The sequence below is a fragment of the Halichoeres trimaculatus genome, unplaced genomic scaffold (genome assembly GCF_033239565.1).
Source record: "Halichoeres trimaculatus isolate MK-OKI-2021-1 unplaced genomic scaffold, fHalTri1.1 fHalTri1_scaffold_14, whole genome shotgun sequence".
NCBI classification, from domain to species: domain Eukaryota; kingdom Metazoa; phylum Chordata; class Actinopteri; order Labriformes; family Labridae; genus Halichoeres; species Halichoeres trimaculatus.
The window spans coordinates 26,263,329-26,289,375 of record NW_027437192.1 but is presented as its reverse complement, the minus strand read 5'-3'; the positions used below and the strand labels follow the sequence as shown (position 1 = coordinate 26,289,375).

The 26,047-nt window shown below is 40.3% G+C and overlaps 1 protein-coding gene across 3 annotated transcripts; it reads right to left on the bottom strand.

The window, feature by feature from the left end:
- Positions 1–8,869: 8,869 nt before the first annotated feature.
- On the bottom strand, positions 8,870–24,796 carry ube2ql1 (ubiquitin conjugating enzyme E2 QL1). 3 transcript variants are annotated; one of them, XM_074686433.1, is made up of 3 exons: positions 24,548–24,796; positions 22,980–23,901; positions 8,870–12,253 (listed from the first exon to the last, which is right to left on the bottom strand). In XM_074686433.1, the coding sequence occupies exons 2-3, from the start codon at positions 23,682–23,684 to the stop codon at positions 12,122–12,124; spliced, it is 837 nt and encodes a 278-aa protein (XP_074542534.1). In that variant the 5' UTR covers positions 23,685–23,901; positions 24,548–24,796; the 3' UTR covers positions 8,870–12,121. The 3 variants fall into 3 exon arrangements, with proteins under 3 accessions (XP_074542534.1, XP_074542533.1, XP_074542535.1); XM_074686432.1 differs by having other exon boundaries at positions 24,571–24,796; XM_074686434.1 differs by having other exon boundaries at positions 24,666–24,794.
- Positions 24,797–26,047: the final 1,251 nt, after the last annotated feature.

Here is a 26,047-nt window from a genome sequence, read left to right as displayed (position 1 = left end):
TCAAAGCAGTCTGTTTTAAAAATGCAGCATGTAATCTCCACAAGGCTGGCCAATCAGATGGAAGGGGTTTGTGGAGTAAGGATTCTTAAAGAGATAGCAGCTAAATTGGAAAGTGTTTCTGACAGAGGCTGAAATAAGGGTTTTCTGAAACACAAGAGTGAAAAAACTACATTTTTTAAAAATTGATTTTTTGAGCTGTAAATCATGTAAAGGGACTGTAAAAAGCCTAAAAAGCACAATACCCCCTCTTTAAGTGTGCCACAATGCTGCAAACACCCTACATTTTTAACACAGATTTAAGTGTCCTCTAGTTTGTCATGTACACATTCTGTCACTGAGTATAACATACATTGTACAGATTGGTCCAACACATGCACATGCACAATGCATTTGTTTTTTAAAAGGATATCTTCCCACACACGCATGCTGAGTTTCACCCATACATCTGCACATCAACAAAGAAAACAAATGTATTATTTAACACCTTATCTCCCAGTGAGACACAGTGTAATGTGCATACAGTAGATGCATATTGCATGCAGCCTGTATAGAATCAAATACCAGTGCCTCCTCACTTTGTATGGTGAAGCCTGGTCTCAGGCCTGGTGCTTCATAAGCTGCAGCATCACTCATGCTCACTGTTATTTCTCAGTTTACTGAGGTTGAGCAACCTCACCACATTTTGCTTGATGATTTTATCAGATGGTGTCAATATAAACCATCCCGTGGGGATGAGCATGATCAGCAGATAATGTGTAGTTTGATCTTTATACCAACACCTTCAGTATTTCATGCATTTTGAAAGACAGCTACATGCATCATGTATCAGTGTTTATGTGGGTCGAACGGGGAATCTATAATTCAGCACTGGCTTTTTGATGACTTCTCCCCAGAGGCTTCTTGTTCTTCTGAGTTTTCTCCCTCTGACCCTCTTTTAAGCTTCTGCTCAGCCTTCTGACTCTATTATCAATTGATCAGCCTGTGTTTCCGTATACATGCATGCCTCTGTGTGTGTTTAATAAGGCATATGTTTCTATTTTTGCTAGCAGTATTCAGTCCCTGATCAGGTCTCTTAACAGTTAATCTCACATGGAAATAATTAGTCAAATCTCTTCATCACGATAGTTCATTGAGGTTAGGGCTGAGGAAACAGGCGACTCACGAACCATGTTATCAAATGAAGCTAATTAAATCCAGAAGGAGAGCAGAGACTGACCTCTGCTCCGAGGAGCCTGATTCAACCGTCCTCTTTCATCCTTTTTTAACTGATCAAAACCCCTCGTTTCACTGTGGCGCTGCTCACTCTGTGGAGTGCCACCATTGAGTTTTCTGGAGCTGGAGGAATAAATTAATGAAGCTTGACAATAAAATGTAGCCTCAGGATGGAGACACTAGTGATGATTTCTGCTAAGTAGACTTTATAGTGTAACATGTAATGCATTGTTAAATCAACCACCACAGCTCCTGTTATTGACCATCTTGGGTTTTGTTAGCAAGGAGCAAACATCCTGAAAAGTGGTGCATGTTATCTCTCTGTGCTTGTTCTTGTGATGTGTAGCATGTTTGCTCACTTTGATACAGTCAGTATTTGCCTTGCCTCGGCTTATCCTGGCAGCTTATCGCAAAACCAAGAGACACGTTCAATTTTCTGACGAGGTCAGACATTTATCAGTTCAGAAGCCAAACTACTTGTATTATTGGGGTTAAATCTGGTGGTCACATAGGACTACCAAGCATTGTATTATTTCTATTCATTATTTAAAGTTTATTCAAGCAGGAATATTCAAAATCTCAATTAAAGGGCAGCCCAACCAAGGCAGAAGCATAAAAAACAATACACTAGCAGCATTCAGAAGTGAAATATGCATTAGCTGATCAGATGATTCCTTAACCCTGTGAAGACTGACTCATCAAAAATATTTAAAAAAAATCTAATTTTTTGGAAATGAGATTTTTATTATCTATTCTTTTTTTTTTTAATTCATAGAAAAATAATCACTGTCATTATATATATATATATATATATATATATATATATATATATATATATATATATATATATATATATATATATATATATATATATATATATATATATATATATATATATATATATATATATATATATATATATTACATTTGACACATTGGGTGGTTTTGGCAACTTTTTATTTTTGGTAAACCTTTTTTTTTTTTTTTTTAAATAAATATGCATTCTTTCTAAGTAAAAAAAAAAGTAAAAACTTAAATGTTGTTCTTACCACAACTTTTTGAAAATTAGCACTGATTTTTCTGGAAAAAGTGTGAGGATGATTTTATGAGAGAAGCCATTTCAAAAAGTGCCAAAATACAACTTTAACTTCTTATAGTGGAATGATAATCCTCAAGGGAGTAGAATTAAATTTAAAACTCATGCAGCAAATATTTTATGTTTTTTTTTATTACAGGGTAAATCCTGATTTTAATATAATCCAAACTAACAAAATAATCCACTTTAAGTGACCTTGTATCTCTGACCAGGATGCAGTAGCATTGACACTAGAAGCACTTTCCCCTAAACAGGGGTGTGTCAAGATTTTTTTTTTCATGGGTGGGGGGTGGGGATAGGTAGGTGCATGTACTACATAAAGATAGCACACAGCAATTCTACTTTTTTTTTCCATATAGGTTGGAACAAAACAGTGTGCTAAGGTATGATCAATTTATTTGCCACAAACAGTACTCATTGTATCAATAGTCCAGATAGTTAGCCGTCTAGTAGCCCATGAGGCTCAAGTTTTGGGACATGGGACACCAGCATCTAGAGAGGATGAGATTGAATCTTCAGTCTCCCTTGTTGTTGGGCCTTGTAATGCCACAGGCCAGGAACTCTTGTAAAACTCTTTAAATTACTTTGAATAAACATGTTTGCAGAACGAGAGAAAACAAGCTTTGTTATCTTGAGATCATCTGTTATGAGGAAAACAGCTTTGAGAAAATGTCTGTTTGTGGCTTCTATACTCACTGAATTCTAACCCATGTCCCAATGTGCCTCAGTGATCTGTTTTTATCACAACCACCCCTGCTACAAACAGCCTTAGTCTGCATTTCAGAGGTTTCACCCTCCTCTCTGTCCACAATCCTGACTGAAGTCGTACCCCAGGAATGCCACCATCCATATGAAACACCTTATCGCTGTTTCCTTACCCCTGTTTAAATTTCAGGCCATGTAATCTTGCCACAGGGAAACAGGAGCCTGAAGCTTGTATCTCTCAGTTTGTCCCAGCGTTATTTCATCATGCTGCATGCTGCTTTCACAAATCACATAAACAGCCTCCTCTGTGAGGCGGGTGTCATTTTTTTCTGTCTTTTTTGTCTCACTCTGCCTCCTGTGTTTTTATCTGTTTTTTTTTCCAATGTCTTCTGAGTCAAGGTAACCTTCACAGGATTACCTCTGGTTGTCTTAAAGCTGAATAATGAATACAGCAGGACACAGACAGGTACACACTGAGCTCTCTTTTCTGTATGCCAGCACTGTTCACTAATCAGTAAACTTGCTCCGATGCCCCCTGAGTATTCAGAAGGACGTCATCAACATCTTGCTCACTCTCTTTGATCCATACACAGCTTTGTCTCTCCATCACCCTAATGAGCAGCAGGGAAATATCAGCTAGACAAAAACAAGAGTGCTCAGGGATCAATTAATTGGGATATGTCAGCAATCATGATGGCAAGATGCAGGTTTGTGTATGAAGGTGAGAGGGTGTGAGGGTGTGTGAGTGCTCATAAGTTTAGAAACTTTGCATCGTTCAGCAGAGAAGTCTTGGCTAACACCTGGTGTACAGGTGCTGTCAGAGTGAAAGCTGTTTAAGCCAGGTCAGCTGTCATTACGCTAAGCTAAGCTAAGCTAAGCTAGCCACCGGCCAGCTGTAGCCTCATACTGAAAGGGTCTGTGAGGAGTTTGAAAGTGATCTTTAAAAAGTCTCCCTTCTAGATATCTGCCTGATTGATTTATGGCATGTCTAGGTCTCTATGACAACACCGTGCCAGCTGATGAAGTTTAGTATTGAGAAGAGATAAAACACAGACATCTGTGATTTTCTCTGCTAAAAATGATTTCTACGACTAATCTTGTTGTGATGGTGGACACAGGAGCCTAGCTATCAGACAGAAAAAGGACAGAAGAGCAGAAGAAAGCTAAACAGAAGAGTGATACAGCCTAAGCTAAAGGCTAATTAGACATGTCTTACAGCACTGGACTGTCAGCTGCGCTAAATATAAACAGCTAAACTGAGAGTGTTTACTTGTTGTCACGTTAGCCTATAGATACGTCGGAGTACCGGGCTGCTACTGATCCAATCCCCATTTAACTCCAAACAAACACACACCTCACTAAAAATAATTCACGACAGTGTGCGGAGACTCCGGGCCAGGAGGTGGCGAGGGAGTGCGATTAAAACAGATCCTCCTCATTGCATCTTTAAAGGTCCCATATTTTGCTCCTTTTCTGCAGTTTAATGTGGATCATTGATGTCTTCATGAAATGGTAGTAACATGTTTTGGTCCAAAAAGCTAATAAATCAAGCACAGCAGCATTGTTTCCAGGCTCTCATAGCCCCTCTGTTCAGAACGCTCTGATTTAGTGGGCGTGACCTTCATATGTAAATGAGCCACCGCTGATACCGCCCCGCTCTTCTGCGTCACTGAGAGCGGCCCAACGAGCTCCGAGTGCACAATGTTTAGAAAACAACGAAGCCTGTTTACCGTAACATTACATGCTAAAACGACAGGCTAACCGCAGCTAAAGTTAGCATCCTGAAGCTAACACAGAGACAGGAGGGACACTGAGGAAAAGCTCTTACATCTGCTCCACAGCACGCAGCATTTAAAATACTCACATTTCCAGGGTCCCAGGTTTGTTGGTGGATGGTTGGTAATGCGCCTGGATTCAGGACCAGTCTATTCGCTAGGGGGTACTGTTCCGGTGGACCAATCAGGTCAGACTTGCTCCTGATTGGTCAAAAAAGGGAATCGCTGACGTCAGCAAATCCCCAAAATCCAAACAGCTCGTTTTAGGTCAGGATTTTACATTCACAAGCACTGCTAAATAAAGGTTTTGTCATTAAATGTCACATTTTTGTGGGCTGGGAGGAAAGCCAAAGACCCACAAATTTCACTAAAAGACTTAATAAAGTGATTTTTGCATAATATGGGACCTTTAACATAATATGCACTTGAAATGGTGTCAGTCTTCTTGAATGACTCTCAGCTATCAACAACTCCTGGAAACCTTGAGGGATGACTTCTTAGAGGTTTATTTGAAGCTGTGTAGATTTTTTATTATTGAAAACTTAAACATGCTTTTTAATAAACATTTCTATCTGATCTAGGAGTGAGACTAAAAACGACTCCTTTCAACCTGAATCTGGGTCATCATTGTTTTGAATTACGTCTGTGCTGCTCGTGCTGAGTATAAGCTATACTCATGAGTCTGCTCATAGGCTTACTGATTTGTGATGCCTGAGAAAAGGACTGATAGTCCAGAGAATGAGGAGAGAATGAGCTCATGATGAAGTTTTTCACAGACTTTATAAAAGTGTTGCTGTTCTGCAGGTTGCAGTTACTCACATGAGGAGTGAGAATAAATCAAGTGACTTATACTAGAAACTGGTCTCTTCTGTGCTCTATAGGGTGAAATTCTTAGGGTATATAGGGTAAAACATCAAATCACTTATGTTTTAAATAAAAACATACAGTACACGTGTTTTTGGTTACTTTCTTATTCCTCGCCTTGGGATTGAAGATTAAATAATGGGACGGGCTGAACCTTGAGTTATGTAATGTCTCGATTTCAAGACATGAGAAGAGATCAGATAAGTAGAAACATCTGTGTTCTTTGATGGTGTCATGGAAGGTCATACTACGTTATACATCAAGTGATAGCTTTTGGTCTTCCTGATGTTGATGTATCAAAAACTGATACTGCCTTTGTCTTGTTTATGCCCTGAACTGAAGCAAACACCTCGCAAAGGGGAAAAAAGTGTCATCTGTGTTGGGCGCTAAAGACTTTTTACTCATGATAAAAATGGAGAACCATCGATATTTCATCATACTGTGGGCTGTAGGTGTGACCGTTATCATCAGCAGTGAGAAAAGACCACACTTACAGGAACTGCCTTAAAATCTAGGTCAGGATATTAAACCCTCAGACATCTCTTGTGAAACGGCCATCTCATATATTTGAAGATTCAAACCTATGAGCAATGTTTGCTCACAGGAGACTTATCTCTGATTGGTGTTAAAGGCTTATTGTGTTTGTAAAATTACCTCTGTTATGTCAACTAAAAGAGCTTCAAGTAGACCAAGCATGACTCAGCTGGCACTGCATGGGATTAACTTTAGCAAATACCATCAAACCAAACCTGAAACAAAAACGTTTAAGTTGATATAAAGATAAAAAAAACAAAACAACTTAAAGCCAAGGTGTGATCATTGTGTAATCATTGATTTTAACTCACTATTCAATAGAAATCCACACTGCAGGAGTAGAGACAAACGTAGCAGGACTATTTTTTAATGCTCTTAAATATAGAGGTAAAATTTTTATCTTTCACTTTGCTCATGCTTTTTTAAAACCTATTGATGGTTCAGGGGCAGAGTTTGCCAGGATCTTCTGTGGGTAAAACAATCCTTTTTGACAAGTACCTCATACAACCCCAGTTCAAAAACACCCACCAAAGAATGTTTTTCATTTATAAAAGCAAAATGTGCGTTTTCACTTCAACACACCCACTGACAGACTCGTCAGATCAGGATGATCTGTGCTCACGCTGTAAACACAGTTTCCTGAGGGCCGTCTGATAAAAAACGCCCAGAAGCACAGATGTTTACATCCTGTCTTTAGTGAAGGTGCTAGAAACTGTGGTTGTTCTCGGCTTTACTCTTTTTGCCTTTCAGGCTTTCTTCCTATGAAGTCAAAGATACCAGCATGCACATCAAGGTGTGTGCTAGATTTTGTTTGTTTGGTATCATCAAGCTCATTTTTTTTTTTTTTAAGGCTGTGTCCTTGTTTTTGGACAGATACAGGAGCAACAGCACAGCAGGCTGAAAACAAATCATCTGCTCCACAAAAGGGCTGTTGAAGATAGACGCAGAAAAACTGTTGTCTTTGCCCCAATGTGGTTCTCTATGAGGTTTTGCTGCAGGGGAGGTGTCATGGGTGGCCCTAACGATCCCAGGCCCACTCACTTTCTGACAGGCCCACCAGGCCCACAAAAAAAAGTTCTTTCTTTCCTAGAAAAAATTGTTAAAGAGAAATATATATAATATAAAATTGACCATTTTGACACTTAATGCTTGATTTGTTATTTTTAGATACCCTGTCTTGATAAAATGAGCCAAGTTTGACAATCTTTTAGCCTGATGGTAAAAAAAAAAAAAAAAACCCAATTAGCCTGATGTTACACTGGTAGGACTAGAGAATGATTTTGGGAAAGACTGTAGATTTTTGTCTTTTATTTATATTGTGGTTAATGTTGCTGCTCTTACGGCCTTGTGGCGATGCAGCCCATTGGTGCATTACAGCACTACTCTTTGGCGTGTACCATTGAGAGCCTTTATCATCGAATGCACTAAAATTTCATCAAATGTTAAGGATCAAAAAGCAACCAAATCTGCTTTAAAACATACATAGTAACAATAATATATCCAAATCAATAAAGTGATAATTGTTTTCTAAACTTTGTAATTTAAAGATGCCATGAGAAGGATCTGTTTTGGTACCTTGACACCTTGTATCCTATCTAAAATTTTCTTTGCTCAAGACAACTTTTACTGGATACAACTGACCGAGGTAAGATATTTAACAGTAAAGTTACGTCGTTCGGTTTGAAATGTGACATCAAACAAACGTAGCAGCCAGCTATGTTAGTGACATCGTCAGCCCAGTGTGCCGACGTATCTGTAGGCTAATGTGACAACAAGTAAACACTGTTAGTTTGTAAGTAGTTAAGCAGTCGTTTATGACAGCACAGTGCTCTAACACATGTAACGTTAGTAAATCCTGGTTAACTATGTCCTGCCAGTGATCTACCAAGCAGAGCTTGGCTAATTAGCCTTTAGCTAAAGGCTAATTAGCCTTTAGCTTGTCCTTTTTATGTCTGAGTTAGGCTCCTGTGTCCACCATCACTACAAAAAATAGTCATAGAAATTGTTTTTAGTTGACAAAAAACAGATCTCTGTTTTTATCTCTTCTCACTGCTAAACTTTGTCAGCCAGTGTGGTGTTGTCATAGAGACCTAGAGGTGCCTAGAGGTGGTAAATCAATCCTGTTCTGGTCGACCTCAACTGGAAGCTAAGAAGTAGCAAGTTGAAATAACCTGTAACCAGTTATATTGGCGCTATTTATCTCATTTTAAAGTGTGGTTTTCAATCAGGCATATATCTGGAAGGGAGACTTTTTCATGATCACTTTTAAACTCCTCACAGCCCCTTTAAGGTCCACCCAAAACCAAAATCCTAGCTCTGTTTCTGGTCTGCTATACAGCTTTTTAATAATCATGGTGAGCTGGTTTAATTAGGAAAAACTGACTTTGGACAGAATACATATTCTAAATCTATATGAGGGTGTGAAAAATTGATTTACTGAAATAAAAGAGGACAAAAAAATCAGTGACAGCTTCTGTTAAACAAAAAAAAAAGGTATTAGGTGAGAAAAACTCAGTGTCATTGACTGCAGCAGCTCTAAGTAGGACAATGCAGGGGCCATGATGAGGACACAGCAGCCTTAAGTAGGTCATTAAAATATATGCAAGTGTAGCAGCAAACGCTGCTCCCAGGTGTCGAGTAAGCTCACCACACATGAAAGAAGAGCACAGTAAAACCAGCAGGGTTTGAATAAGCTGTAACTTTTTATTGCACATTCCTGTTTGGTCTTGCAATGACCTTCACCTTTTAAAACTTTTAAGACCTCGGTCTTGACCAAACACTCAAGTCAGGAGTGGGATGAAGTTGCCCAGAGTAACTGATCACAGGTCAGATGTGCACATTCCCTTTATGAGTTAGATTTGAAGCACAGGGAGGTCATACTGATCCCAGATCTGTGACTGGGGGAACTTTCAGTCCAGATCTTTGTGCTGACAGCACTTCCCATCAGCCAATTCACTTTCTAGAGCAGGACCAATGGGGGGCAGGGACAGCAGTGACATCATTGAGGGGACTAGGAAGTATCCAATGGAGCACGAGGATTTGGATCCATTTTGATAAAAGAAGTACTCCCTTCATAATCTTGAGGCTTTTTCCATTTATACTCCCTGAAATCCCCCCAAATAAACAAACGTTCCCCCTTCTCACTTTACATAGGCTGAAGTTCTTCGTATTTTTTTTATCTTCTCATTTTCTTGTGACAATACCTGCAACATGCTTCAAATCTTCATTTTGGCAAACCACAAATAAATTAAAACACAAACATTCATATAACATAATGTGACACTTTTAGGACGCTTAGAAAGAAAAAAAAAGTTACATACAATACAGAATCCAAAAACAGAAAAAAAGAACAAGAAAAGAGAAGCATTTGCACTTTTGTTTTTCCCGTGTTTTTCTTGCTTTTCTTGAAAAAAGATATACAGTAGCTAGCTACCAATCACATTTCACATGCAGATATATTACAACAGTATCAGTTCACCCAGTTAGTGTCTGCAAACTACCAATCTAAACTATATCACAAAATTATTCTCTTGAAACCAGCAAACACTCAGCTTTTGAGATATTTTGTCTTAATAGTAATTTAGTTAACGGTTTCCTCAGCGGACAGCCGAGAGATCACTATACGATCGACCCTGAAATAACTAGCCAAACTCAAAGAGAACTAACACGCTTTTGTACATGATCACATACCAGATGGTGTGTTGTCGTTTTTTTCTTTTGCCTATTTTTTTTTTCTCATGATGGGAGTGTAACACATTTGCTCACACATGCACTCACACACAAGCAAACAGTTGTCGTCCACCACGAATGCAACACACAGGGGAGGTCACGGCATGCTGGCTTCAGCGCGGAGACTTCAACATCCAACTCTTGGGTTACTATTTAGCCACCTCCTAAGAGCTGCGCAGCATCACGTCACAGAACTAACTCCTCCGTCTCCTCTTTACTCAACCCTCCTCTTAAAAGAAGCAGGGCAGAAGTGGTGACGAAATGTCAGTGCCGAGCAGGAGGTCTGACATCCTCCATCCTTCTGCTCTCAGCTGCTCTTCTCTAATGACGCTCAGCTGAAATGTCAGACCAATTAGCAGCTTTTCCTCTGACATTTAACTGGCAGATAGCAAAACAAACGCACAAGGAGCTCGCTGGACTTGACGGACAGATAGTCTGACGGTGCCTGATTGATTGAAACGTCTGTAGAGTTAATATTAGATATTTATAAGTCCTTTTAAAGGTTGTTTTTCAGGAATGGTGGGCCTCTTAACTAACCACAGCAGGTTGGACAGGTAATGTCTGTCTTTGGCCTTTGTGCAAGGCACCTGACATTTCCGAGAAGCAGCCATCAGTGATCAAAGCTCCCACAATTCTCTCCCCGGGCTCCTTCTTCTCCTTTCTCTGTCTCCTCCAGCAGACATCAATCAGGTGGGCTCTGAAGCGGTCGCTCATTTAAAGCACTACTCCACCGTCCATGGCGGCCCTCCTCTCCCTGTCTGTCTTCATCCCAAGGTGTAGCCTCAGCAGGTGTTTGCACAAATATGTGTATGTGTTGCACGTGGGGAGCTCTTGCATATGTGCACGTCTGGAGAACGGCTAAACATCTGAAGCGTAGATTCTACCGACCTTTTAGTTTTTTACTTTGACCGGAGAGACAAATGAGGCCATGTGCATGAAGACATTAAGTCACAACCACGCATGTGATACCAGCAGTAGTAATAAGGAAGTAGAACAAGACAGCGACTTCAACATAAAACATCACTCCCTTTGAGCATCATTCACAGTTAATCATATTTTTCTCTGTTTAAAGGGCTGTTTCCCTTGCTGATACACACACACACACACACACAAACACACATACAGAGGCCTAGCCTTCAGCTGTACCATCTGGTATCTACATCATGGGCATTACAGTCTTCTTGCTCTCTACAGCCACACACACACACACTTTCACACACTCAGGTACGATAACATGAGAGTAGAGAGAAAAGAAAGAAAGGTGACTGACTGTCATTCTATTTATCGTACAGAGTCTCTGCATAAAGCAACGTGTGATTTCTTCTTTCTTCATCAGAAATCAATATCCATCTACACGACAGTGAGCGCTAAATTTAGCCACAGAGAGAGAAACAAAGTGAACAAGCAAGCTAAAGGAAGTGATAGAGAGAAAGAGAAAGAGAAAGAGCACAGCTCCATTTAAATTACAATCTTCATGTTGCATTGAACTGTGAGCAACAGCACAGTTAAAAAAAAAAAAAAAAAAAAGGAAATGAAAGAGTGAATGACGACCGGCTGTCTATCAAACATTAACGGCTTCATTTATATGTAAATGAACCGACAGCTACAGAGAGAGGCGGGGGAGTGATGCCAGTTCAGTGCTTCAGAGAGGGACGGAGAGAAGGACACCGAAGAGAAAAAGGAGGGATGGAGAGGTCAGGAGAGGGTGATGAGTCTTCTTCATTCAGTAGTCTTTCACATGGGTGGAAAGTTCTACAAAGTCTGATTTTTCCCACTGCATGTGCTTGGATGTGCAAAACAAAACAAAAACAGTACAATAAGACAGTGATGTACACTCCACTGCACGTGAACACTACCAGCTGATGTCCTATGGAGTCTCACTCACACACACACAAACACACACACTTCTCTCTCAGGTCTCAGGAAAATATGGGAGAGAGCATCCCTGGGAAAGAGGGAGGGAGGAAAAGTTGCGTCTCAGTGGAGGAGGAATGGTGATGATGACGCGTCTTCTCTCATTGCATTTTGGTGAAAGAAAAACAAAAACAAAAGTAAAATCACAGACACACAAAATTTGGGAAAAATGACTCAGCAAAAGGTGAGGATGAGAGATTGTTGAGTTAGCGTGGTGTGTCATTTTGCGTGTCAGGGCTAGCTGGGCGTTCGTCCAGCTAGCGCAGGGGATGGAGTGACGTCAGCTGAGCGCTCAGCCGTCAGACACAGGAGGGGACACCCAGCCGTACTTCTCGTGGGTCTTCACCAGGGACTTGAAGGTCGCCTCGGCTTCTTTGCGGCTGAAAGCTTTCTTGGACTTCCCTGATTTCCTACATATACGCCCCTGTGAGAGGAGGAGAAGAAGAGAAAAAGAAAACGAGGTTAAAAATGAGCAGAGAGAAATCAGTTATTGAAAAGTTCTTAGACAAAAAAATCAACAAAAGACTTGACTTATCCAGAAAACACTGTCGCGTCTCATCATGAATATGTTGAATATCTTAAATCAACATTATTCCATCTTATTTCATCTGACTGAGGATGAGCTGATAATCTATTACAAACATAATGCACATGGTGGCACTTTTAAGAAAACACACTGAAGAGCTCATTTCTTGGTGGTTGAGAGTGATGAAGATGGTATCATTGTGAGTATCAGTTTAACTCACTGGATATGGATTAAAGAAATGAGATGTAACGTGTATTCGCTGAGATTCAAAGGCACTAGTGGGAGTGTTTGTGTCTTTGTGTAGAGCCAGGCAATCTTTTCCTTTGTTTCCAATCTTAAAACAGAGCAGAACGCCTGCTCGACATTTATACTCACCAGGGATGTGAGTGCTGTAAATCTTATCAGTCAGAACAGAAACGAGTGTTGCTTTAAAGACACACAGGTTCTGGTCTTATGTTGCTAGGACTCAGTATTATTTTTGGCATTTAGATCAGGGATTCCTAAACTTTTCGCCCCATGATCCCTGAAAAGTGTTGACTTATGAAGCTGATCAGTAAAAATTAGCCGCCTTTTGTGCTTATATCGCTCTGTTACCCTAACTTAGTCATTCAGAGGGTCTTGTTGCAACAAAAACATATGAAAAGTAGATAAAAAATGTTCTGTTTGCATGGGTTTTTGTACATTTAACCCAAAGTTCTATTTATATAATTAAAATAATGGATGAAAAATGTATTTGATGCGACTCCCCTCTAATGGTTTGTGATCCCCACTTTGAAAAGCACTGATTTGGACCATCATGTGATTTATAGAATTTGTTAAACCTGATATGTTGGTTTGTATCAGGTGTTCAATTCAAACGTGGGTGAAAAGAATTTGAGAAAAAAAGAATTAAGTCTATTCATTTGTTGTTAAAATGTGTCACTTGCTCTATTGGCTGTCAAGTCAAGCCAGAAAAAAAACACACATCACTAAAAAGCAAAAAGTGTACCCCAGATGTAGGAACTTGTGGCCTCTGAGGCCCCGTTTAAACAATGTTTCATCTGAAAACGCTACAACGCAGTGAAAAAAATCTGTGTTTATACAGAAAAGCCAAGGGACTGAAAACGCTGCAGTAGGCATGCCAGGCCTGCAGGTGGTGCTATAACTGTCTCGTCTGGAAGCAGCTTTTGGGAGATCTCCTCTGAAGTAGAGTTGAGCCGATCAGCTGGTGTTTTGGGGAATACTAAGTGCAAAAGTGGAATAAAAGATGCAGATCTTGTATGAAGACAGTCAGCAGATACAGCAGACTGAGCAGCACAGGGTAGTTTACAACGATGGTAACAACAGTACTGTTATCCTGTTGTATGCGCTTGTGCAAAGTGAAGTGTGTTGTCAGCGTTTTCTCCCCAAAAAATGCCAGCATACTGTTTACAAGGCAAGGTGTCGGCAGCGTTTCAGAAAAATTCCACTCTGGAGGCCATTTTCAAAAGTTTGCGTTTTAGGTCGGCTCCTGAGGGCCCACTGAACCACAACGGTTTTAGGGTGAAACGCAAAAGTTTTGTTGCACATTTACACAGAAACGGCATTTCAGCGACCTAAAACGCACATTACTCCACTTTTGCACTTAGTATTCCCCGATACACCAGATGATCGGCCCAACTCTACTTCGGTGGAGATCTCCCAAACGCAGCTTCTGGACAAGACAGTTATAGCACCACCTGCAGGCCTGGCATGCTAACTACAGCATTTTCAGTCCCTCAGTGTTTTAGCATTTTCAGATGAAACGTTGTCCTGTAAACCGCGCCTGAGTCTTAAAATCTGAGCTGCAGCTTCGTAAAAACAAACACTATTTCTGAAAGAAGCTGTTTTCTAGCAACACATTTCTGTGTGTGGCAGCCTGTCCAAAGGAAACCTCCAGATTATGAATTTCCTCAAAGCTGTAGCAAGCAACAGCGACCGAGCCAAGCATCATGACTCCATCACCAAAGTTATTCATATCCAGGCCTGTTCTGTTTTTTGCGGTCACAATTGAACACATAAACACGTCTGTATCTAGCAACACCTACAGCACATTTCATAGCTGTGAGTTACGTTGAATCAATATTTAAACCTTATAAGGCTCATGCCCTGGATTATTAGTTAATGAGAGTTCTATTTAAAGCCCTAACTCAGAAGCTGTCATTGGCAACAAATTTGACTCTTATATTTCTGGTAGAGCCATTAATTACTTGGCTTTTAAATAATAAAGTAAATAATAGTTAATAAAATGTTGCATTAAAGAGTTGTGATGATCAGGACATCAACCTGTGACATTATATCTCCATCTCCTTACATTTAAGTGTTGGTGCAACAGAAATAAGACAAGTTTGAGCAAAATAGATGAGCTAAACATAAGAGGGACAAAGTATCCAGACTCTGACTGTGAGGTGATGTTGACAATGATTTTGTTTTTTAAATTTTTGGGGAAAAGATTTAAAACTCAGGTCATCGTAAATCATGTCACAGCCTCACATTTCACGTCTGATCTAGATGACTTATAAGTCTTGTTCAGCTCACCCTGTTTTATGTCTTTCTGGTCAAAAGTCAGACTTGTTTATTATTTATGAACTTCTTTGTCATGTACCATAACATGTTCACTCACCCTTATACACATATCTGCCCTCTCATGATAAATGCTGATACTTCCTCCACTAAATACCAATACTTGTTCCTCTGTCACTTCAGCTACATAGATTGTCATCCATTTTTCTTTTTCTTTTCCATTAAAAAAATGTTTTTTATCACTCTTCTTCTTATTCTTCTTATACATTGATTTTTGTCATTGTTGCTGTTTTTATTAACCATGATGCTCCCTACATGTAGTTGACCCCTTTGTAAAACATCAGTCCCTTTAAATAAAAGGAAAAAGAAATCAAAACCGATTCATTTGGATAACATCATAGGTAAATTTGCTTCCACAAGGGAGATGTCAACAGGACAAGCTGTCTAAACGCAGGTCGTCCAACATTAGATCAATGTTTAAAAGCAGGGTGGAGGGCTTTTAAGATGTCAAATTCAATGAGAAGTAAAAATATACCTAGCACTACACCAGGCCACGGGGAGATAAGTGAGGCACAGAGCGATCGCTGCACTGAATCATGGGAAGGCTGTAAATAAATCTAGCAGCATGCAAACCTCTTGTGCTCAGTGTGAAAAGCATCTCGAGCAGACAACAGACACTTTCACCACCTTCCTGAAGCCTTCCCTCCTTCACACGGTGGGACTAAGAATAAGCGTGGGATGACGTCAGGAGAAAAAAGAAAAAGAGAAAGAAAAAAAAAGTGAGGTGTTGGTGCTGCCTGTGAGGATACAGCTGCTTCTTCTGTCTCTGGCATCAGTTCAGAGAAAACAAATTAAAACAGAAACCCCTGCTGTCAGATCGAGTAGATCAGGTTGATACACAAACATGACATTTGTGTGGTTTGTGAGAAATGTCACGGCTCTTTGATGTGCATCGTCTCTTCTATTAAAACAGCTCCAGAGTCACAAAAACGCCACAGAAGGAAGGTTTGTGAAAACAGGACGTCTGACACATGAAGATCTGTCTGCTGGTCATCATGCAGCTGTTCTAACACTTCTGCTGTAAAGTGGACTCACTAAACTGATCCTGATACAAACACGTGTGTTCACTCTGTGTGTATTCCTTTTTGTTAAGGTAAGAAAAGCCACTGAGGCTGAACCACTCCAATAAAAAACACTAATGAAACTATGAGTTGGCGCACTCTCTGCATGCTGCAGTGTTCTGTATTGTTGGTCTTTACCTCCCTGTCAGCTGTATGCTCCCTTTAAGCTTAAAGAGTCAAAATACAGAACATTTCCAACTTAGTGATCTTTGACTTCTTGGGTAGTGTGCATGGTTGATTTCTTTCCAAATTTTCAATCCAAAACAGATCAATATTTCTATCTTATCTCTGTCTCTGTTTTGCTGACACAAGCAGCTGTTCAGTTGAGTTTAAAGAGGAGGAACAGTTGGAAATAGTGAGTCTGGCTCATGAGAAAGATAACAAAATCTTTTTTCAAACATCTCTAAAGCTCACTCATAAACAAGTTTCATCCTGTTTGCTTTTGTTTCCAGAAAATACTATCAGAAAAAACAACAACAAGCATCCACCACACAAGGTGCTTTGTACCAGATTAACTACACACACAGGCCTAAAAAGTACAACAACAAATATAACTCTATATAACCCACACACCACCCACAGGAGGATTAAGGCCTATCCCAATTTGTAGAACTCATCCAAAAGGTCCAAACAAATTAAGATCGTTTATATCTTCATCAAGACATTCATTCTGGTGTTGTCGTCAAGAACTCCACATAGGAGAAATTCTTCACACTGCGTTTTAAGCATCCACTCCTTCTGTTAAATGAACTGTGAACAGAGCTTTAGTAAATACAGGACAAAGGACAAAGAGACGACTCCAACAAGTGGAGCAAACAACTCTTGGTTCAAGATAAACTTTCTGGTCACATTGTCCAAAATAAGATGTCATCATTTCATTCCATTAACATAGAAGCAGACCTGAAACAAGTTCAGAGTGAGGTTATGAAACAGAGTAAAATGTGCTCTACCTGGAATACAGCACAGAGTTTACGGTTTGTGTTAGAGCTATAACTCTGGAGGTATCAGGCCCTGTGATAAAATAAGACACCAGAAGTATGGCTAAAACAGGTTTGGTTAAAAAATGATAAATATCATGATGGCTCAAAATAAATCACAAGTTGATTATATTTTCATAATCTCTTTCCATTTTCCTCAAAAAGATATTTTTCCAGTTTTTAACACGATCAACATGGGATTGGAAAATATGCTTGCTTCCAAATTTTAATTTGAATATCAGAATGATAAGTCTCTGTAGTTTTAATCTTACATTTTACGCTCATCAGACTTCAAGTTAAGAGGTAAAACAGAGTGTTATTTCATAGTTAATGCTGCTAGAATACTTTTTTTTATCGGCAGTTCAAGTTTCTCACATAAAAATATGAATTTTCATTTTTCCAACCTGGCCTTGAACACATCCCAATGAATCCCTTCATCACATTGGCTGTTTTCCAAACTGCCTACTACACTAACAGTGCCTACTATTTTGGCTGATATTTAGTACATAGCAGTCAGTTTGCGAAAACTTGCAAAATCTGCAGTAAACTAAAAATCCCCAGATATCCCATGGACCAGTCTGCCTGGCATACTGTTTCCCACAATGCACGGCTGTAACGCTGTTTGTCTATGCTGTGGCAGGTTTTGGTGAATTACTGCCATCTACTGGAATTAATCATCATTATAATTACAACACAACACTAACGTTAGACCATCCATGAGATAGAAGTGAAGTGGTTCGAAGGGAACACCAGTGAATCTTGTCCCTTCCATTTGTAAAAGAGGTGTTTACTTCTACAAATTTCTGAGCCCATATAAACCACTAATTCACTTTTTAAACCATATGTGGATGATATAGAAGTGGTTTTTACATCAGCTGTAAAAAATAAAAATTCCTTCCAGATTTACTTTCAGTAAATAATATAACTTTTGGTGTAAGATTAGAAATCAAGAATGATGATTCTGTTTAATATGATTATGAAAAGAACCAAATGCCAAGATCTGCCAATTGCTTGTTTTGTGTATTTATATTAAAGGCAAAAACCCAACATCATCTGTAGTTCCACCTTGTGAGACTGGAAACCAGAGCAGTATACTACGAAACAGACCCAACAGCACAGTCACACTACATACTACATGTAAAAGCAGTAGGTAATATGTAGTGCCTACTACATACTACATTCACATGTAGTATGTAGAAGGGCGGTTTGGAAAACAGCCCTTGTTTAGTTAGTTTGCTAGCTGACATCCTGCTAAATTTTGGCATACAGCCCTACTTTGGAGCAATAGTTTTGTTTTTTGGGACTTGCTACAAAATTTAAGTGAGATACCATTACTGAATCGAGTAGAAGAGAAGGAGGATGACTTTCCCACTGAAGCAGCAGCTAAAAATGTTTTTTTTTTCAGTCTGAGGACAGTTGGAGGTTTTGCAATCAGCAAAACATCAGAGCACTTCACACGCTCAGCCACCCTCACAAACATCTAACCCACAGGTTTTCTTTGTGCAGAGTAGTTTTTGTTCGAGGGGAGCTGAGCTCTATTCAAAAACGTTGCTGAAGAATAAAACATGTTGGTGTAAAAGTCTTGGAACAAATCCTAATGTGACTGTGGGACCCACAGATTTCTGCTATTCCACTGGACAGCTGAAGTGTCAACAATTTGTGGCCCAACACCCTCCCTTTGACAGCCCCAGTCTTACAGCTTCTCCATCCACTGACACATTAAACACAATCCATCAGGTTTCTGTTCCTATAAAACCTGATCATCAGTTAGTCCCATTGTTAACTTGCTTGGCTATTTTGGGTCAAAAGTGATGCAGGAGGATAAAGACAGATGAGTGGTAACGTTGAATGATCTGGAGATTAGGGTTACAGTTTCCATTCCTGTAGCAACGCTGGCCTCATTTCTCTGCCGGGCGCAGGCACACTGCAGTATCACTAAATTCATCTCTCTCACACAAACATTGATGCTCTTATCTCATTATTTTGACATGTATTTCAGTCAATGATTGATGTAAATGTCTAACATGACAAATCAGCTGATATCACCACCATAACAATCATCTTCATTCTGGAAGTTTCCAGCTTGTATTGAGAACTTCACACAGGACTCACTGTGTGACTCGTTTACATAGATATTACATGCTGTGACAGTGGGGACTTGTTTCTGTTCCTCTTCTCTGTCAAACTGCTTTTCATGTCAACCTCCTCTTTTTTCCAGGTAACTGATCCAAACAGCTTTAAACATGAAAAACAAACCACCTGGGTGACACCTAAGCAGAGCTGCCTGAAACCTGTCCTGTGTCTCGGTGCAGCCAGAGGCCTGTAACGCTAATACTGGAGCATCTGAGCAAAGACGGTGCAGCAGGCAGAGTGCTGCTGCAAAAACTGGGACATAGCTCTCTTTAAAATCACAAGAAACAGGCGTATCTATACACCCTGCCATATGTTTGCTGTCACCACCTCAAAATGGCGCCTACTGCCTTGGATGTAAATCATTATGGCAATCGGTCAGTGTTAAAGAGGTGTGACTACCATGGTGATTAATGACAGCCAGGAAAATGTCCTTCGCTAACATCTTGTTGAAAATTGATCACTGTGAGCTACGCTTTCTTGCTCTCAACAGCTGTTGGTTTCTCATCTATTTGTTGTCATAGTGAGACGTACAGAAGTGCTGACGGTGACTACGAGCTGTAGTTTAAGTGTGAAGAGGAAGAGAAGAGAATAGAAAACATCAAAGATGAGGAGATTGTGAAGAAGATCAGCATTACAATGGAGAAATACAACCTCGTTAATATAATTTTGTTTGTTTCACAAAAAAGATTTGATATGAAGATGATGATGATGATGATTATGTGTATATGCGTGTGTGTCACTGTCCAGCTAAGTGTGTGCCCCGGGCCTTCACAGTTTCAGCCAGTATTTATCTATTTCAGCTAAGCGCCTGCTTGTCGAAAAGGTACATACTCATGTAAAGTGGCTGCTGGGTAATCGTGTGAATGGAGATCAGTCAATGGGCAGAGCACGGAGGGCCCAGGTGCATGCTGGGAAAAAAACAGCTCTGGAGGCAGGGCAATTGCGTAACCCAAACATGTGCTTAAAGAGGATGAGATAAACAAACAGGGATCAATGTCATCGTCATCCTCATTAGATCATTAAGGACTGCCCCGTGGGACTGATGGCTGGGTCATTAAAGGGCAATGCCAATATTTTTTTTTCCTTTTTATATTTAGCACTACTGGTCTTGATGTTCCTGTCTGCACACTGTTGGCAGAGCTCTCAGCAGAACTTCTGCAATGGTGTTCAAATCCCTCAGTGATTACAGGAAACTTTTAACAGGCAGTACTGATTTTACATGTGAGTAATTAGGAAAGTAGACTAAAGTCGATAGGAATCAGATAACAGACACTATCCAGCTGCAGTATGGGAAATGTAGGATCTAGTCTTTCCAGCTTGTTCAGTAACACATGCTAAACTTTTTATTAGTTATACTTAACTTTATGACACTATAAAATAATCAAATACCTCATAACTATTTATTCACTGTTTTATCAGTTCAAATAAGTTAAACTGATTAAAACCTATTAATATTGTATGAGTCAGTTGTCTCTGTTTGACAATATTCCTCAAACAACTCTATCACGAAGTCTTAAAATATCCACCAGACATGAGGCCCTGGAAACAGGGAATCAGCATCTCTGCTCCATAAAATACTCATTGAACCTAATCAGTGATCTAAATTGTTGCTGTTGCCTTGGAGCTTGTGTCCCTGCTTATCTTTAAGAGTGCCATATTTAGCAAAGTCCAAATAAAAGAAGCATTGAACAAACACTGCAGGGCTTGCCTTGATTTTTTCCTGGAGCAAAAACAAAGCCAAAGTAAAAAAAATGTTGACGGATGAAAACCCAAAATACCAACAAGTTCATGCTTTTCAAAATAGGGGATTTTTGGTCATGAAAGGGGCTTTTTCCTGCAAATTAAATTTCCCTCAATTTCCTGTGAAAGCAGATAAGGATCATAGCTTCAGATTAGAACAGCTTCAAGCCAATGGACGACAGACTTATTTTGAATTTTTAAAGCTTCACGCCTTAAAATCACTGTAGAGTCCAAATTTGATTAAATCACACCATAAAAACCCTTTTGTGCAATGAGCTGTGTGGATAAATATTTACTACAAGCCAGCACTCTATGACACTTTAGATAAAACATAACTTAGCAAAGATCGTTATAAATATTATAGTTCCTTGTCTTGACCTGGGGTTGCCTGTGTTCCCAAACATCTGCAGGTGTATAAGTAACCCCCTGTTGGCTTTTGCCCCTGAATTGTGTCATTGCATGTTGGCTCTTCCACTTATAATGAGACAAGAACACCTTAACAAGCCACACTGCTATTGTTCAAGGGAAAGAGAGCCAAATGAAGGGTAAATACATCGGTTGTGTAGAGGTTACATAAAGGCAGGTCGTGTGAGCCCTGTCGGTCATGATGCTTCACAAATTAGTCACTACACCAGGAAACAACAAGATGAAACTCATGCAAGGATATTTGTAGGGACATAGGCCACATTCATGCCCACACACACACACACACACACACACACACACATACACACCAACACACACAGGAGTACAGGAATAATTAATCAATATTGTTTCCATTAGCCAACTGAAGAGGGAAGACTGCACCATAATTAGGGAGCACTGCAGAGCTGCTCACCCATCTCCTCAAGCAGCAAATGAAAACATTCTCCTTTCTCTGCTTTAGGTTCACATCTCTACGCCACACATTCGTTGTATAAATGAGAGATCACTCAGGAAAAACACCCTGTTATATCATCAAAGACAAAAAACACAGAGGGCTGGGGGGAGGGGGTTAGACAGGAGGACCCAGTGACAGTTTACATAAGGTCTCCTGTCACAGCGCTGTCACGCTGATGACGTCAAAAAGCACGGGTCAATCAGGGAAAAAAGCAGACTCTAAAGATAAATCTGTGGCAGAAAGAGATGTTTTGAAAAAAAAGAAAGAAAACAAACAGCTATTCTTGTGGGTAGAAAACAAAATAATCTGCTTTAGTCTTGAACAAATATAGCCTGGAGTGCTTTCAGAGATGCAGCCATTTCCATCGGAATTGCAGTGCTGTTGCTGCAGTGCACTGAGGATGTGCACAACGGATTTGACAGGATTACATAACGTAGTCAGTCTAAGTCACCGAGGACTGCAGTTAGGTAGGCAAACCTGCTGCCTCTCTACTTATTCATCTCTTTCTCTCCATCGTCACGCATCGCACGTGTTGATAAACTCTTATTCTCCTGAATGATAGCAGTGCGGATATAGTGACTTTTCTGTATAGAGCCTCTACAGTAACGATACGTGGAAACGGGTCTTTGTTTTCCGGATGATGATTTATAGAGGAGATAGAAGGAGAGCAAAGCGTCCTGCATGCAGAGAGGAGCTGGCATCAACGAGATACTGGAGGTTGCTCTGCATGAAATGGCTGCCGTAACATCTCATATAGCACATAATACTCATAAAACTGGGTTTGTTCACTAAAGAGGAGCTGAAGACCCTGCAGTGACACTAGCTTACTTTCAGCATGAAACTACTACAAACAAGAAAAACCTTTAGCACCAAAGAATGGTTTTATCGACAAAAAATAGCCTCCTTTCATCAATTTTCTTCCGAACCTTGATTGATTTTTTTTAAGCAAATCACTGGTGGCCAAAATGTCCCACGAATGAAAACAGACACCAGTATCTTGTTTTCATGTTATATGTAAAATAATTCTAACATTTATACCATACAGCCTTGATACAGTGGATGTTTTCTGTGCTTAATGAGCATGAAAGCAGTTTTACGCTGGTTTTACGCATGACGCACGAGTGCTTAATGGAACTGCTCATATCCAGTGATTGTCGTGGCTAAAAATAGACGTACTGATGATGATAAGCATGCCATATTGTTGATGAGAATCCACAAAAGGGCCCTCACCCACCAGCCCTGTCTCCCCTCACCTGTCCTTTTACGAGGCTGGCTGCAAACTGCCTCATGACTGCCTCCACCGTGTAAGCGCTGGACCATCCGCGGGGGGTCAACAGCTCCATGCATATGGCCCCACCGTCCAGCACGTAGCCGTTTTCTAGCCGGGGCGTCAGGACACGCATGAACGGCGGTGAGAAGGGGAAATTATCTGGGAAGGTGACGTTGAGCAGTATGAACTCGGTGCTCGTCTCCTTCATGTCCTGCCAAAGCGCCGAGTCCTTGTCCACCTGGTGCAGCTTGACGTTCCAGTCATACAGGTTGTCCTCCACCAGCTCCACTGTGATAAAGTTGTCCCCTAGCCTCCTGATCTCCTGTAGCTCCTTCATCAGCCTCCGCGTCCGGACCTGGGTGCAGTGTTGCCGGTGAGGCGCAAGCGGTGGTAACGAGGAGGCACTGGTCGCTTTACTCCCACTTCCTCCAGTCTGCTGCTTCTCCTTCGCATCCTTTACTTGTTTATCCTTGCCGGACGGCTTGTCCTTGCCGTGCTGGTCCAGCTTCCTCGCCTTAATCTCCGGGGTGCTCAGGATGTTGCTTTCGTTGGCGGTCTGACAGTGTTTGTTTGTGTTGTTTTTCTGGTTCCCTTTGGAACCTTTTAACGAGCCCTGATGGTGCTTTGGGTCCTCAGTGTCTCGGTCGTGCAGGCGGATCAGACCGATTTTCCGCAGTAGGGTGGCCATAATTTTTTATAGATCTACGTTTCTCCGCTGATCCCCCCACACAGGGGCACGATTCACCCACAGAAGTTGGCTCCTGCTCGCAGAAAAGACCTTTGTCGACGCTGATTATTAACCTTGTTGTACCGCAATCCCCCCTCCGTTCACTGCAGCCTCAGAAAAGAAGAGATGCAGGGTCCTGAGCAGTTTTTCCTCAGAGCATCATCTCGAGAGGGCGAGACTGGAGACAAAACAGGAAAAGAACCAATAATTGCGTGTTAAATGAATGTTTGCACATAAACAATTCCAGCTATATTCGTCAAAAGACATCACTTGAATTCAGTCATCCCCCACAAGTGCATCGACATCATGACTGCAGTTGTTTTATGATAGGACGATGCATTACGCAGAAGCACTGAGGTGATCCTATGCTACATTTTCTACTGAGAAATACATTTTCTATCATTGGAGTCGGATAATAGTCCGCCTAATCACTATGTGAGAACCGGAGATTCTCAAGAAGAAAATGTTGGGACAACATAATGCATCGCAAAGCTGTTATCAATGATCTCACTGATGACGGTAAGACAGACACATTAGACTCCCCACGGCCTGAGAAAATAAAGCTAGTCTATAAATTAGAGATTACACTGATGCTGATATATGCGGTGAGGTAACTATTTGGTCTTACGGCTCATAAATATTTCAATTTTCTAGAATAATGTGGAAAAAATACCGAGGAAAGCCAGAACCCCTGGAAAACACAAGCTACGGTTCCCAGGCATCAAAAAGGAGCTAACCTGCGCTGTATAACGAAAAAGCCCACAAGACACAAATTTCCCTTTTAGTCTATGCGTTATCCCGCCCACACAGATCCAGTTATTTACCAGCAGTCTGACCGCAGCTTTACCGTTTATCGGGCGAAATTCGAGGTATGTCCGTGTAATGTTCCGTCAAGAACGGACACCGAACCCGCTGTGTGTAAAGTTATGGAAATGGCTTCACCATCCAGAAGGACCTGTCGTCGGTGGGAGCCGCAGAAGGAAGGAGAAGGAGAGCCTTTGATGAGTGTGCAGCTGCTGCAGCTCCAGCTTTAATGCAGCCGAGGACAAACCAGCCCCCGGTAATCCTTCTCAGTCAGTCTGCTCACACCGGTGAGCTACGCCTTTCAAAATAAGAGCACGGAGTTCCGTTACAGTCAAATCAAGCGGTGAAATATTAGGTCCATGCTATATTTGAGGTATTATCACATGTAGACTAATAATATTCTACAGATTGAATCCACATCATTTCTAGCTGAATTTTTAAATTAAGATGTCCTTTCCATTAAATATTTCAATAGCCTCATAAATGAACTCCTTCACATTTATTTTACATCAGATGCTAAATGCACATCAAAACTGAGCCATGAAGAAACATTGTGACTTTAAACGGTTAAAGATCATAAAAAAAGACCTGTCAACAGTAGAATCTGCTCTGCCTACTCTATCTAGTTGACACAATGCTACAAGAACCCATTTCACTAAGATTTAAAAGTACTGAACAGTGAACATATGGAAAGCCAACAGTTTAAAGAGAGCAAACCCACATTTCTTAATAACCGTAGAACTTTTATTTTGAAGGTCTACAACACCTTGAATTTACTCGTGTATTTCCTAAAAACGTGTGGGCTGGGTTTGGTCATGAATAACATAAAGATTTACAGTAGAGGAAAGAGAAGTTGGTGAAATAATGTCTTGCCATCGACTTTCACCTTTAGTATGAGTATATTCCCCCCCCCCCCCCCCCCCTTTTTTTTTTTTTCTCAATGCATTATATCCAAGAGTTTTGTAAAGCATAATAATAATAATGATAATAATAATAATTACTGAATAACAACAGCCCCTTTCTTGGGCAAAACAGAAAAAAAGAAAAAAACATACCAAACTTGGTCGATTAAATTAACTTTCATATTTTTAATAGACTTGTTAAACTTCAAAGCCTTTGTTTGTAGATACCTTCTCATGTGTACAGTCATCCACTGATGAAAGCCATACACTCATTTACAGTGTAAAAGCCAGTCTCTTGATTTGGGTATTATGGAAGACTTAACTGGGTTTGTAAAAAAGATTTTAACAGTAGCCTAGATGTTCATACAGAGGAAGTGACCATTGTGTTTTGAACTGTCAGAAATTACAGACTTTTACAATGGCTATTAGAGAACACTTGCAAATGAAATTCTGAGTCACACATAACTATTTTAACAACTCATTAAAGAGAAGTGCAGATGTATCCATGAAGTGTACCATATATATCTGAATATAAAAGTTTCAATATGAAATGACGATTCCCTGTATCACTTAGTTTATTAAACCATATAAAAAATAACTGCTATGTAAAGAGACTAA

Bases quoted from the DNA above. Each gene is read 5' to 3' on its own strand.
- ube2ql1 (XM_074686433.1), bottom strand. From the start codon at position 23,684: ATGGCCACCCTACTGCGGAAAATCGGTCTGATCCGCCTGCACGACCGA. The intron at 12,254-22,979 runs GTGAGGGGAGAC...CTCCTCTCACAG, and splicing joins CCAGCCTCGTAAAAGGACAG to GGGCGTATATGTAGGAAATC.